The sequence below is a fragment of the Saimiri boliviensis genome, chromosome 6, assembly GCF_048565385.1.
Source record: "Saimiri boliviensis isolate mSaiBol1 chromosome 6, mSaiBol1.pri, whole genome shotgun sequence".
Taxonomy (NCBI): Eukaryota; Metazoa; Chordata; class Mammalia; order Primates; family Cebidae; genus Saimiri; species Saimiri boliviensis.
Window position 1 is genome coordinate 101268330 of NC_133454.1, and position 14651 is coordinate 101282980.

Genomic DNA, 14651 nt, shown 5'->3' on the forward strand with positions numbered 1-14651 from the left:
AGATAGGTATTTTCTAAAGGTTTACTAAATCTTAAAAATTACTAGGTTTGGCTAGTCACTATAGAAATGTCAAACCAGTTCTCTAACAAGATTCCTAATTCTGTTATTAGTTATTAATTCTGATAATTGTCACATAAAGCAATTTGCTTTTTTTTTCTTTTTCTTTTTTTTTTTTGAGACAGAGTCTCACTCTGTCTCCCAGGCTGGAGTGCTGGGGCACGATCTCTGCCCACTGCAACCTCTGCCTCTCCTACCACAGTCTCCGGAGTGGCTAGGATTACAGGTGCCGGCCACCACACCTGGCTAATTTTTTATAATTTAATAGAGATGGGGTTTCACCATGTTGGCCAGGCTGGTCTTGAACTCCTGACTTCAAGTGATCTGCCTTCCTCTGCTTCCCAAAGTGCTGGGATTACAGGTGTGAACCACCATGCCCAGCCTTAGCAATTTGCATTTTAAAGTCAGATTATATAATATTAAAAGTTAGAATGATTTGAAGTAAAACATTACAAATACTAGATTAAGAAAGATTTTCTGTTCTTTATAAATAATTAGTGTGCTTTATCTTGGTGATGTGAGGAGTCCTGAAGCCTTTTCAAGGTAATGATGTGTTCTACCTTTTTCTGAAATCAGTGTACTTCAGATTATTTTAGGCATCTGTGGTAGTTGGAAAGATTTTGATTTTCTTCTTTCATCTCCACTGACTTAATGTGTGTTGTTTCCAAATTTAGAATCTTTAGTCTTACTTCTATTTGTTGCAAATAGTAATTCTGGATCCAAAAACTGTCAAGTCTGTGCATGTTTTAAATTGAAAACACCAGAGTATATGATAAGAGCACAAATAATCTGAGAAAGGAATGAAGCTAGAATGTGATGTTAGCTCCCTCTGGTAGAAAATGCCAAAAGTGTTATTGTTTCTATCAAATGAAATTTAGTTCCCTCCTACACTTATACCAAGAAAAATTTTGGTTGCCTATTTTTAAAAAAGGTACCATTTTCAGGGCCCCAATACCAGGTACTCGGAAACAATAGAAGAGTTTGGAGAAGAGTGGCTTTAAAGGTTGTAACTGTTTATAAAACAGTTGAGCTTATCGAACGAGGACTGCATTCTGAATCATAAATATAATTGGAGGACTTCAACATTTTTAGTGTCAAAATAAATGATTAGGAGCTCAATTTAATTTTTATAAAGTCGGCCGGGCGCGGTGGCTCAAGCCTGTAATCCCAGCACTTTGGGAGGCCGAGGCGGGTGTATCACAAGGTCAAGAGATCGAGACCATCCTGGTCAACATGGTGAAACCCCGTCTCTACTAAAAATACAAAAAATTAGCTGGGCATGATGGTGCGTGCCTGTAATCCCAGCTACTCAGGAGGCTGAGTCAGGAGAATTGCCTGAACCCAGGAGGCAGAGGTTGCGGTGAGCCGAGATCGCCCCATTGCACTCCAGCCTGGGTAACAAGAGCGAAACTCCGTCTCAAAAAAAAAAAAAAAAATTTATAAAGTCATAATCAAACTAGTTAAATGTAGCTACAAGTATCATTCAGTTATTGTTTGTAGCTTTTCAGTCAGGCAGGATGATTTGCCAAGTAGGTAAGGCCATAGATATGCCAATGGCTTTTATTTTTTTGTTTTTATTTTTTTTGAGACAGAGTCTTACTCTGTCACCCAGGCTGGAGTGCAGTGGTATGATATTGGCTCGTTGCAACCTCTGCCTCCTGGGTTCAAGCAATTTTCTTACCTCAGCCTCCTGAGTAGTTGGGATTACAGGTATGTACCACCACACCCATCTAATTTTTGTATTTTTAGTAGAGATGAGGTTTCACCATGTTGGCCAGGCTAATCTTGAACTCCTGGCATCAAGCAATTTACCCACCTTGGCCTCCCAGAGTGCTGGGATTATAGGTATGAGCCACTATGCCTGGCCACCAATGACTTTTAAAGGATGGAGTGGAATTGGTTTTGCCACAGGACCACTATCAGAAACCCATCATGCTCTGTTTTAGGATCTTATCTTGCAGGTACTTGTCAGGCAGTCAAAATAAGCAAGAGAAATAGTGAAGCCAGAGAAGCACTACAGTGCCACTTCTCTTCTGTCCTCATTTTCACCAGAGGCAGATGATTTCTTTACAGCAAGGCCCAGCCACATTTCAGGGGGCAAGCAGTGGTTTCAGTGGTAGGGCTTTGGTGAAACATACAGGTCTCTCTTTGTCCTTCCTTGAAGCCAGAGACACATTACTAAAAAGAACTCTGCCCTGTTCAGGGTTCTTAGTGTGGTGTGGTGTGCTATAGCTTAAATAAGCAGGTCATAGAGTTGGGTCACATTCAAGGAATGGGGAAATATATTCCATATCCAATAGGAAGAGCTGCAAACAACTTGTGACCATATTTAACTCCCCTGTGTATGTATATGTATGTATATGTGTATATAAATATTTACCACATCCCATCAGTATACACACACCCCTCTGCAAACAGAGGTTTGTCCACACACACACGTCTAAATTTTAGATAGCTGGAAGTAGTTTAGGTTAGTTTTCTTTTGGTGTCAGTTATTTTGCTTCATTGTTTTACAGAATGCTTTGGAAAGTTTTCCTGAACTAACAATAATTACTCGAGATTCTAAAGCAAAGAGTGGAGGAACTTCTATTTCTAAAATCAAAATGAATGGCAAAGCTTATAATAAGAAAACTCTAAGGACTTCTAAAACAACCACTAAATCTGCACAAGTAAGTGTAATTGATTATTAATGTAACTACCTTTTCCAATTGTGAATACAATTTGCAACGTAAAACATTGAAACAAGCAAATGTTTTACTATGTTGTCATTAAGTGTGAAGGTTTTTCAGGTAAGAATAAGCAGCTCTGGCCTGAGGAACAGGGATGCAGTGTTACTTATTTTTTTCTGTAGCATAGCATCAGGCATATAATATGTGCTCACAAATTTATTAAATTAACTAATATGGAAGAAATCATCTCATGCTTGTGTTTATATATTTGTAGGTATTTTAAATTTTTTTAACCCATTGGATCTCATGTAGTTTTTTTATTTTTTAAATTGTATATATTTATTATGTACAAAATGTTTTGAAATGTGGATACATTGTGAAATGGTTAATTCGAACCCATTAACATATCTAATACCTGTAATACAAGTATATTTGTAATTGGATATGCAGGCACAGAGATAAGTGAGTGTGCACAACACATTTTGTAAAAAGATGAAATGTTTATTTCATATCTGCAAAGTCATTAAAATTGGAATTTGCTCATCTTCAAACAGTATAAATTGTTATAATGTTTTCAGAAAACAGTTTGTCAGCATACCAACTTCACAGCAAAAATGTATTCAGAGCTGAGCACAGTGGCTCCCAGCACTTTGGGAGGCTGAGACTGGAGGATCACTTGAGCCCAGGTGTTCAAGACCAGCCTTGGCAACAAAGCAAGGCCCCATGTCTACCCTGGAGGGAGAAAAAAAAATTAGCCAGGCATGTTGCCGTGTACCTGTAGTCCTAGCTACTTGTGAAGCTGAGCGGGAAAGATCGCTTGAGCCAAGGAAGTTGAGACTGCAGTGAGCCATGATTGCACCCCTGCACTCCAGCCTGGGTGACAGAATGAGATACTGTCACGAAAAAAAAAAAAAATTGCACCCCTGCAGTCCAGTCCAGATGACAGAATGAGACACTGCCTAAAAATATATGTATATATATATATTCCATAGAAACAGATTCACAAATGCATAAAAATACATGCCTTCGCTCATTGTAGAATTGTTTATAAGAGCAGTCCAATTATTGCTGTTTGTTAAATAGCCACCAGTGTGAGGTTGGTTAAATAAAGAGCCACCTAATGTCATTCTATGTGCTTTTTATAAAGAGATAGATTTGTTCATTCTTTGAAAAAAAAAATTTGAGTGCCAACAGTATGCCAAATACAGCTATAAGTACTAGAGATACAACAGTGAAAACTGGTTAAAAGTCCCTACCCTCATATAGTTTATATTTGGGGAGGTTGGGGAGAGACAGCTATATGTACTAAATGAAAAAATAGCCAATTTTTAGTTAGGTCAAAAAACAAGTTGGAAGAAAGAAGAAAAGTTGCTGTACAATATGTATAGTATGATTCCCTTCTCATTGCAAAAGTAGTGTCATTAACGTACATGATATACCTAGGGGGCAAACATTAAAAAATACCTAACATGCTATTAACCTTGTTTAGCTCTGAAGCAGATTGTAAGGAGCTTTTATTTTATAAATCATCTCATATGTTTATTGTTTAAATTTTCCTTTAATGCTTAAGTTTCAATAATATATATTTATATTCAGGATAAATAAGATTTTTAAATATAATTTAAGTTCGTATTTTGAATAAGTCTCACCATATTAACACAAGTTAATACCTACCCATATAAGTCATTTTTAACATTGCCATTGAGACTTTATTTTCCTCAAAGTGTTCTTACTCAGATACTCCATGAAATCTATCTATAAACTTTTTTCTTTTTATAGGAGTTTGCTGTCGATCCAGAGAAAATACAGTTGTATTCTTTATATCATTCACTCCATCATTATAAATATCATGTTTATCTGATATGTAAGGATGAGGTAATTTCTTCTCATTTATTTAAAAATGAAATGTATGTTTTTCAGAATATTAAGGAGATTCTACCTATAGTATTTTTGAATGTTTTAAAGAGAATTTTGAAATACATGTGTGTATATATTTTGCCTATGTATTCTGTAAATAGTGACTTGATGATCTGTAGTTCTGAATCTCTCTGCTATGTTTTGTGCTCAGATTTACCTGAGACTCACCACCTCTTAATAGGAGCTATAGTTGGTAATGTTTTGAAGCTGCTGGTGCTTGCTTTACATCGCCATAATAAATGATGTGTTATTGCATTTTGTTCTCTCACAGTGTATAATGATGTTGCTTTAATTCACTTCAGTCATTGCTTTGATATCTCGCTGCCTTACTTATTATTTAGAATGGCCTTATCCCACTTAGTTGCAGAGAAATGGGGTTTTATGCCTTGGCATGAAAAACTAAAAGTTAAAATTTAATTATAGCTTTTACATTGTTCAGAAATTATACATGACAAAATATCACCTCATGGATGGGATATAAACATTAATTTCCACAGACAGGTTAAAGGGTTGTAGACAATACTACCTTATTTGACCAGCACTGTCCTTCTTTTAATTAAAAAGGGTTAAGTTGGCCCAAGGCTTTATCTAATGTGTTTGACAGTACTCTGGTATGGAAAGATGCTCATAAATCTAACGTTTATATAGCAAAGGAGAAAGCAAAGATGGTGATGCAAAATAGGTTGACTAATTTGCAATGCTCTAAAATGCAGAACCAGCTCCAAAATTTGTCATTTGGCTTCTAACATAATTGGAAGAAATAGAGAAAGTTCAAGGTACTTTTTCTAGCCTTCCTTTCTGCCCCCTTGAAGCCAAAGATGAAAGGATTAGATCTCACCCAAATTTATGTGAAATAATCATTCTCCATGGATGGGATTAAGAAAAAATAAAGTATCAGTACTGCAGGTGAACTTAAGTATGAAGTGATAAGTACAAGCTAATGTGGCAATTTTCTTTTTTTTAGATTTCTTCGGTGCAGAAAAAAAATGAAGATTTAGGACAGGAGGAAATTGTTCAACTTTGTATGAAAAATGTAAAATGGGTAGAGGACCTCTTTGAAAAATTTGGAGAACTTCTAAATCATGTACAGCAGAAGTGTTCCTAACTTTTCCACAAAAGTCCCATCTTTTTTATAGCACTAATGAAATGGCAGATACGGGGTGGTCAAAGATAATCAGCTATCAAGTAGTGGTCTTCTGCAGGCCGGCCACTTCCATCATGGAACTGTCATCGCCACCTCTGCTGAAGGACAGTGGTGCTGCCTTTAGGAAGGAAGTCAGTCGTCTGGAAATGGACCTAAGTCCCACCACATTTTTACCTAATGAATGATTTTTCTATTTTGTAAACCATTGGGTAACTTGAGTTTTATTTTCAGAAACATTTTTTGACAAATGATGAAGCATGCACTAAGTATAATTTTTCTTTATTGCTAAAGAAATAACACTTAAAGTAACGAGTATTATTTTTTGTTCTGACTCTGGCTAAATACCAGAATGACAGAGAAGTGGCAGAAAGCATATATCTGTACTCACATCTGGCCACAAAACCAGAAATATTGTACATTATGTAAACAGGTCTGCTGTGATGTGACATCCTGTATAAGAATATCATCAATTTAAAATATAAAATTTGGAAACTATTCTGCTTTACAGACTTCTTTTACTCTTAACATGTTCAGGAAACTGGATGTGGAATTGGTGCAATTCTCTGACTGCTTTTTGTGTCAAATTATATTGTGATAAAAAAAACAATGACATACTATTTTCCCTATTACAAAGAAAAGTATTTTCATTTATACTGTGTTTTTTTCCTTTGGAAATTTTCAATTGTACATTTTATTTCACTAATAGTTGTATTTTTCACAAGGAAAATGTTGTGGTTATAATTATGTTGGATATATCTCTACAACACCTTTTGTTACTTTCAGTAAATCTTATTTAGTTATATGTTGAATTTCTATTGTGAATTCTATCTTGAGGTAACCATTTTTGTTCATACAGATTTGCTTCAGTGTTATCCAGAATATGCATTCAGTGCTAGAATTAGTTTAGCTTTATAAATAGTGCTGCGTTTAACACTGCAGTAATTTTCTAATTCATAAAATAAACTTCTTACTAAACTAGCACTTGATTAACTTGTCAAGGTAAAAATCTAACTACATTTACATTTTGAAGAATAAAACTGATAATTAGACTGTTTGCAGTGTTAAACACAGCTTCCTTAACTCTTAAAACTGGAAGTTGTACAGCTCTCTTTTTGGTGCCTTTCCAACCTTTATACACACTATTGTAGCTTTCTTAGGTTTGATAGGTAGCATTTCAAGTAGTTTAGCTGAGACAGTGAATGTATTAGGTTCAACATGACCTTATGTTTTATTTGCGTTTGCCAACAGGATGCCTTATTTGTTTGAGAAAAAGATTTACTAGTGTCATTCTAAACTATCTCCTTTTTTAGGATTCTAAAGAAGTTAATCATCGTCCTTTTGTTTATTTTACCACCATTTAGTGCCTTAAATCCTATCAAGAAAGCAGTGTTACTGCTCAATGCCCAAATAAGACACATGGCTATTGCTATTGTCTTGATTTTGAATTAACAGGCCAACTTTTTATACTTAAAACCTCAGTAAACTGGCAAAGAATTGAAAATAATGTGACTTGATTTGAGAATACACATTGTAGCGTTGGGTGAAAAATGAGGATTTGAGTTAAGCTTACATATTTATTTCTGATGGTTATCTTACTAAAAGCAATAATCCTTAATACTGTACTTGCCATTAGACTAGGTACTCAGTAATGGAAGTTTCTCTCAAGGGTTAAATGTTCTATTTTTGAAAGTTTTAAAAAACCTGTTTGGGTGGTTTATTTTGAAAAAAAAGTAACCTATTAGATTCATTTTGCCTAACTCATATGAGAGACGCAGAGTGTCAACGGTGGGAACATCATAAAATGAATTTTCCAAGTGAAAAAGAGTAGGAAGCAGTTGTATTTCTTTCTGATAGTATTGACTCTGGATAGAACTGATGTCTTTCATTTCCAAAGTGCAGAGTAGGGAACTACATCTCCTAATGTAGCATTGTAAATATATATCTTTATATTACTCTTCCAGCTTACGTTCCTGAGTCATTGATAATTTAAGTATTTTTAAAAGCCACCTTACATTTAGGTAGCTCTTGGAGTGAATGTTTGAATTCACTAGCCACATTTTCTTCATGATATGCCTCATGGCAAACAAAGATATCTCTTTAAGGTTAATCTTATGTTTCCCATAGAAAATAACCCATTTCCTTTTGCACTGCAGTTGCCCTCAAACTGCTTACAGTTGTATTCATTTTAGTACAATGAAGGTTTTTATAATATGGGAGGCTAGGTCTATTGATAATGCCTCAAAGAAACCCTATTTTTTAGCTGCATCATGTTCTCTCATTTGATCCATAGAGCATAGGCAAAGACATCAACCTCAGGCCTTAGAGAAAAATGGAAATGTTATTATGACAACCATTCATGAGTGATCACTTTGTATGAATTTAATACAGTCATGCATTGCTTAACAACGAGGATACATTCTGAGAAATGCATTGTTAGGCAATTCCGTTGTGCAAACATCATAGTGCACAAACCTAGATGGCATAGCCTACAAGACCCAGGCTATATAGTAAACCTGTACAGCATGTTACTATACTGAATACTGTAGGCCAGGCATCCCCAAACTGTTTACACAGGGGCCTAGTTCACTGTCCCTCAGACCATTGGAGGGCCGCTACATACTGTGCTCCTCTCACTGACCACCAATGAAAGAGGTGCCCCTTCCTGAAGTGCGGCTGGGGGCCGGATAAATGGCCTCAGGGGGCCGCAATAGTTTGGGGACGCCTGCTGTAGGCAGTTGTAACACAATGGTATCTGTGTATTTAGACATAGAAAAGGGACAGTAAGAATATGGTATTATAATCTTACGGGACCACTGTCAAATATGTGGTCTTTGACTAAAAGGTTGTTCTGCAGCGCATGACTATAAATACCTAGCTGGTTAGCATTTACATTCCTTGCCAGGGAGTTTGAAATTTATAATAGAGAAATAATTTTAGGTTTTAGGTAGAGTTGAAGAGGTAAAGCACATGTTGCCACAACCCAGGAAAGTATTTTTAAGAAAGATTGGATTTTCCTACCTTTAGATATCTAAAAATAATTTAATATAAAAAATCAGTTTGTGTTGGTGTTTATTACTAGTTCAGATGAGTGGCTGCTGAGGTCATGAATGTATAATGATTGATCAATTAGCACAGTAAGTTGACACCAGAAACTGCCCATTTCTGTATCACACTATCAAATAGGAAACATTGGTAAGATGGGGGGAACAAAATCTTATTTTAAAATGGCTTATAAAGTTTTCAGATTACTTTGAAAATTCTAAATTTCTGTTTCTAAAACTTGAAAATATATAGATGGACTCATGGATTAAGATTGTTTTCAAAGCTTTCCTCACTTTTTTTTTTTTTTTTTTTTTGAGACGGAGTTTCGCTTTTGTTACCCAGGCTGGAGTGCAATGGCGCGATCTCGGCTCACCACAACCTCTGCCTCCTGGGTTCAGGCAATTCTCCTGTCTCAGCGTCCTGAGTAGCTGGGATTACAGACACGCGCCACCATGCCCAGCTAATTTTTTGTATTTTTAGTAGAGATGGGGTTTCACCTTGTTGACCAAGATGGTCTCGATCTCTTGACCTCATGATCCACCCACCTCTGCCTCCCAAAGTGCTGGGATTACAGGCTTGAGCCACCGCACCTGGCCTTTTCCTCACATTTTTAAAGTGTAATTTTCCTTTTAATATACATATTTATTTTCTTTAAAGCAGCTATATCCCAACCCATGACTTTGGAGATACACCTATAAAACCAGTATAACAGCAGGGTTATTGAAGCAGCTTTCTCAAATGTTGCTTCAGATGTGCCAGTTGCAACTTTTATTTTATTTATAGAATACAATTTTTGTTTTAAACTGTATTTCAATCAGTTTCTCCAAGATGCTTTTCATATAGAGTGAAATATCCCAGGATAACTGCTCCTGTGTCAGTTGCATTTGACGCATAACTGCACAAATGAACAGTGTATACTCTTGGTTGTGCATTAACTTACATGTACAAGTTTTGGCATCTATGTTCACAAATGCATGTGTTAGCAAATCACCTTTATTTATAAGTGACAATAATTGAAGTTAAGGCTATAAAGAAACCTGCATTTGTAGTCCAGCGTTTTCATTTGGTCCATAACACAATGTATGGAAATGTGAAAGACAATTTTGTACATTTGTTTGTTACTAACTCAGATCATTAAAATGAAAACAACTTTTTAAACAAGAAAATCAGAATGTTTGGGTTTTTTGTTTGTTTTTAAGAATTGAAAACAGGTATCATATAGCCAAAATCATCTTGTTACAGATTCCTCACACAACCTAAACAAAGTTATTAGTTACAAATGTTATAGGGCCCATCCATTTTCTCAGATTATTTTAAGTATTTGATGAATTATACAACCTTAGCTGACAATTGCAGAATATAAAATTTAAGAGTTGCTGTTTTAAGGTACAACTCTTTTAGTCCTTTCCACCTATAAAGAGTCATAAATTGCCAGATACAGTGGCTCACGCCTGGAATCCCAGCCCTTTGGGAGGCCAAGGTGGGCAGATCACAAGGTCAGGAGATCAACACTATCCTGGCCAACATGGCGAAACCCCATCTCTACTAAAAATATAAAAATTGGCTGGGCATGGTGGCTCGTGCCTGTAGTCCCAGCTACACGGGAGGCTGTGGCAGGAGAATCACTTGAACCAGGGAGTTGGAGGTTGCAGTGAGCTGAGATCTTGCCACTGCACTTCAGCCTGCCTGGCAACAGAACAAGAATCCATCTCAAAAAAAAAAAAAAGTTATAAATCCATTAACTTGTAAATCCATTAACTTATCCTAGTTTTATTTGAAAACAGTGCACAGCTAGAAGTAATTGATAATATCAAGGTATTCTGTCATCTCTATAAACTATTAGTAGGTTAAAATAAAGAGTGTCCGGACTGGTGAGTTGATTTTCTGAATAAGATTCTGCCTTAATCTTCATATAATATTTTCAGCATATTAAGTATTTCAAGTGAAGATACTGTTTCTTTTTTTTTTTAATGGCCCTGTTCTTATGCCTTATAATTCACAAGCCCCATGCCCACGGTGGTTTTGGAAAGTGGGAGGAGGTCAGCTAAGGTAGGTGGGAGCTGAGGATTGTGATTCCTTAGTGGTGAAAGGGAAGCCTTGCACTTCGCTGTCCAGCACTTGTCACCATACTTAGCTGTGTTTCAGGCAAAAAAAGGTTTTTGTGGGATGGAGCTTTGTGCTGTAGAAAGATCCCTGACCCAACTAGCTGTGAGTGTTAGAGTAAGCCCTTTAAACCATTAACACCTGCTTCAGCTCAGGATCTCACAGGTGGTTTTCTCTAAGGCTGAAACACAATAATTCATAAACACATATAGCATAATGTCTCATAATGGCAGATTCTATTACTTGCGTTTTGATTGAAGGTTTTCAATTTTCTCTCTTTTCTAAAGGAATTATTCTTTTTTTTTTTGTTTGTTTTTTAGAAAAAGAATAATAAGAAAAAGAATAAAGAAGAGGAAGAAAGAGAAAGAGGAAGAGGGAGAGAGAATGGGGGTATTGCTTTGCTGCCCGGGCTAGAATGCAGTCTAAATATGGGTATGCCTATAATTGTCCTTAATAATGGAGACATGAAAGAAAATGAGGGAAGAGAGTAACAAACAAGGAGCCAACCAACATTTCGTTTAAACTTCTAAGTTGATATGATGTGGTACTGATAAGAGTGTATATTTTATGTAAAGTGGAGAGTTCTATAAATGTTAATTATGTTTACTTGTTCCAGATCTGAGTTCAAGTCCTGGATATCATTAATTTTCTGTCTCATTGATCTAATATTAATGTTGAAGTCTCCCACTATTATTGTGTGGGAGTCTAAGTCTCTTTATAAGTCTTGTATGTCTGGGTATTCCTGTACTGGGTGCGTGTATATTTAGGACCTTTAACTCTTCTTGTTGTTGCATTGATTCTTTTATCATTATATAATGCCCTTCTTTGCTTCTTTTGATCTTTGTTGCTTTAAATACTATTTTATCAGAGGCAAAAATTGTAACTTCTGCTTTTTATTTATTTATTTTTGCTCTCTGGTTGGTTGGTAAGTCTCTCCATCCTTTGTTTCGAGTCTTTGTTTATCCTTGAATGTGAGATGGGTCTGGATGCAGCATACAGTTTTAGTTTTTTGTCCAAATTGCCTGTCTTTGCATTGAGGAATTTAGTCAATTTAAATTTAGAATTAATAATGATATATGTGAGTTTAATACTGTCATTTAATATTAGCTGGCTATTTTGCCCATTAGTTGATGTAAATTCTTCATTGTATTGATGTTCTTTACTTTTTGGTATTTTTTAGAAAGGCTGATACTGTTTGTTCCTTTCTATGTGTAGTGGTTCTTTCAGAAGCTCTTGTAAAGCAGGCCTGGTGGTGATGAAATCTCTGAGTGCTTGCTTGTTCACAAAAAAAACTTTATTTTTCCTTCACTTATGAAGCTTAGTTTGGCTGGATGTGAAATTCTTGGTTGAAAGTTCTTTTCTTTAAGGATGTTGAATATTGGTCCCCACTCTCTTCTGGCTTGTAGGGTTTCTGCTGAGAGATCTGCTGTAAGTCTGACAGGCTTCCCTTTGTGGGTAACCTGACCTTTCTCTCTGGCTGCCCTTAGTATTTTCTCCATTTCAACCCTGGTGAATCTGACGATTATGTGCCTTGGAGTTGCTCTTCTTGAGGAATATCTTTGTGGTGTTCTCTGTATTACCTGGAGTTGAATATTATCCTGCCTTACTAAGTTGGGAAAATTTTCCTGAATAATATCCTGAAGCATATTTTCCAGCTTGGATTCATTCTCTTCGTCACATTCAGGTACACCTATCAAGCGTAGATTAGGTCTTTTCACATAGTCCCATATTTCTTGGAGACTTTGCTCATTCCTTTTTATCCTTTTTTCTCTAATCTTGTCTTCTTGTTTTATTTCATTGAGTTGGTCTTCGACCTCTGATATCCTTTCTTCTGCTTGATCAATTCGGCTGTTAAAACTTGTGCATACTTCACGTAGTTCTCGTATTGTGTTTTTCAGTTCCATCAATTCACTTATTTTCCTCTCTAAATTTTGTATTCTTGTTGACATTTCGTCAAACCTTTTTTCAAAGTTCTTAGTTTCTTTAGTTTGTGTTAGAACAAGTTCTTTTAATTCACAGAAGTTTCTTATTATCCACGTTTTGAAGCCTGCTTCTGTAATTGGAACACACTCGTTCTCCATCAGGCCTTGTTTCGTTGCTGATGAGGAACTGTGATCCCCTGCTGAGGGAGAGGCGTTCTGATCTTGGGTATTCTCAGCCTTTTTTGGCTGTTTTCTTCCCTTCGTTGTAGATTTATCCATCTGTGGTCTTTATAATTACCGTCTTTGTAACTGGGTTTCTGAGTGGACGTCCAACTTATTGATTTTCAGCACCGAAATCTGAGCAACCCACTGCGCCGACCAAATCAGCGGCGTTAAGATTGAACCAACCCAAATGCCCAACGATGATAGACTGGATAGGGAAAATGTGGTACATATACACCATGGAATATTATGCAGCCATCAAAAATGATGAGTTCACGTCCTTTGTAGGGACATGGATGAACCTGGAAACCATCATTCTCAGCAAACTGACACAAGAGCAGAAAATCAAACACCGTATATTCTCGCTCATAGGCGAGTGTTGAACATTGAGAACACATGGACACAGGGAGGGGAGCACTACACACTGGGGTCCGTTGGGGGGAAATGGGGGAGGGGCGGGGGGTGGGGAGGGGGGAAGAGATAGCATGGGGAGAAATGACAGATACAGGTGAGGGGACGGAAGGCAGCAAAGCACACTGCCATGTGTGTACCTATGCAACAATCTTGCATGTTCATCACATGTACCCCAAAACCTAAAATGCAATAAAATAAAAATAAAAATAAAAAATAAAAAAAATAAAAAAATAAAAAAAGATTGATGGTGCCTTTCTGACTCTGCACCAAGAACCGACGCTCCGAGGCACCGGCAAAACCGCCTCGCCGGTCACAAGAGTCGCGCTGGCGACCCGTGGGGCTCCTCCACTGGGAATCTCCTGGTGCGTGAGCAACAAGAATTCATGTGAAGGTGTGGCGTCCTCTCATTCTTTGTGTTTTCAGTGGGAGCTACAATCCCGAGCTGCTAGTGATCAGCCATCTTGGATCTCTCCCCCAGGAAGGAAGGAATTATTCTTTTTTTTTTTTTTTTTTTTTTGAGACGGAGTTTCACTCTTGTTACCCAGGCTGGAGTGCAATGGCGCGATCTCGGCTCACCGCAACCTCCGCCTCCTGGGTTCAGGCAATTCTCGTGCCTCAGCCTCCTGAGTAGCTGGGATTACAGGCACGCGCCACCATGCCCAGCTAATTTTTTTTGTATTTTTAGTAGAGACGGGGTTTCACCATGTTGACCAGGTTGGTCTCGATCTCTCGACCTTGTGATCCACCCGCCTCGGCCTCCCAAAGTGCTGGGATTACAGGCTTGAGCCACCGCGCCCGGCAGGAATTATTCTTAACATAAGGGAGGTTTAGTTTTCCGTCTTTGTTTTTGTACCTGAAAGTAAAAATGTTAAATATCCTCAGTGTCAATGAAGGAAAAAAAAAAAAAACCTCTGGAGTGAGCTTCTTACATTCTTCATCTCCTCCTCATTAAGGTCAGAGGGACAGGGTGGATGATTGCTGACCTGTCTCAAGTGAAGATACTGTTAACGTGCTTGCTATCTTGTAGTATGTACTGTAAAAGCACTGAATCTTCATGCCTTTATACAGTTAGAAAATAAATCTTTAATGTAATAAATGATCTGTATCAAATATTTCTCATCTCAGTAAGGTCTGAAAAAATTTTTTTTCTATGACATCTCT

General features: G+C 37.0%; 1 protein-coding gene across 2 annotated transcripts in view; it reads left to right on the forward strand.

The window, feature by feature from the left end:
• Window positions 1-9995, forward strand: part of QSER1 (glutamine and serine rich 1) — a 90073-nt gene extending 80078 nt beyond the window's left edge. For both annotated transcript variants that reach the window (XM_074401286.1, XM_010333173.3), the window contains exons 11-13: window positions 2574-2726; window positions 4506-4601; window positions 5608-9995. In XM_074401286.1, coding sequence (XP_074257387.1) covers window positions 2574-2726; window positions 4506-4601; window positions 5608-5748 — 390 coding nt within the window. In that variant the 3' untranslated portion in view covers window positions 5749-9995. The remainder of the gene's footprint in view (window positions 1-2573; window positions 2727-4505; window positions 4602-5607) is intronic.
• The last annotated feature ends 4656 nt before the right edge of the window (window positions 9996-14651 follow it).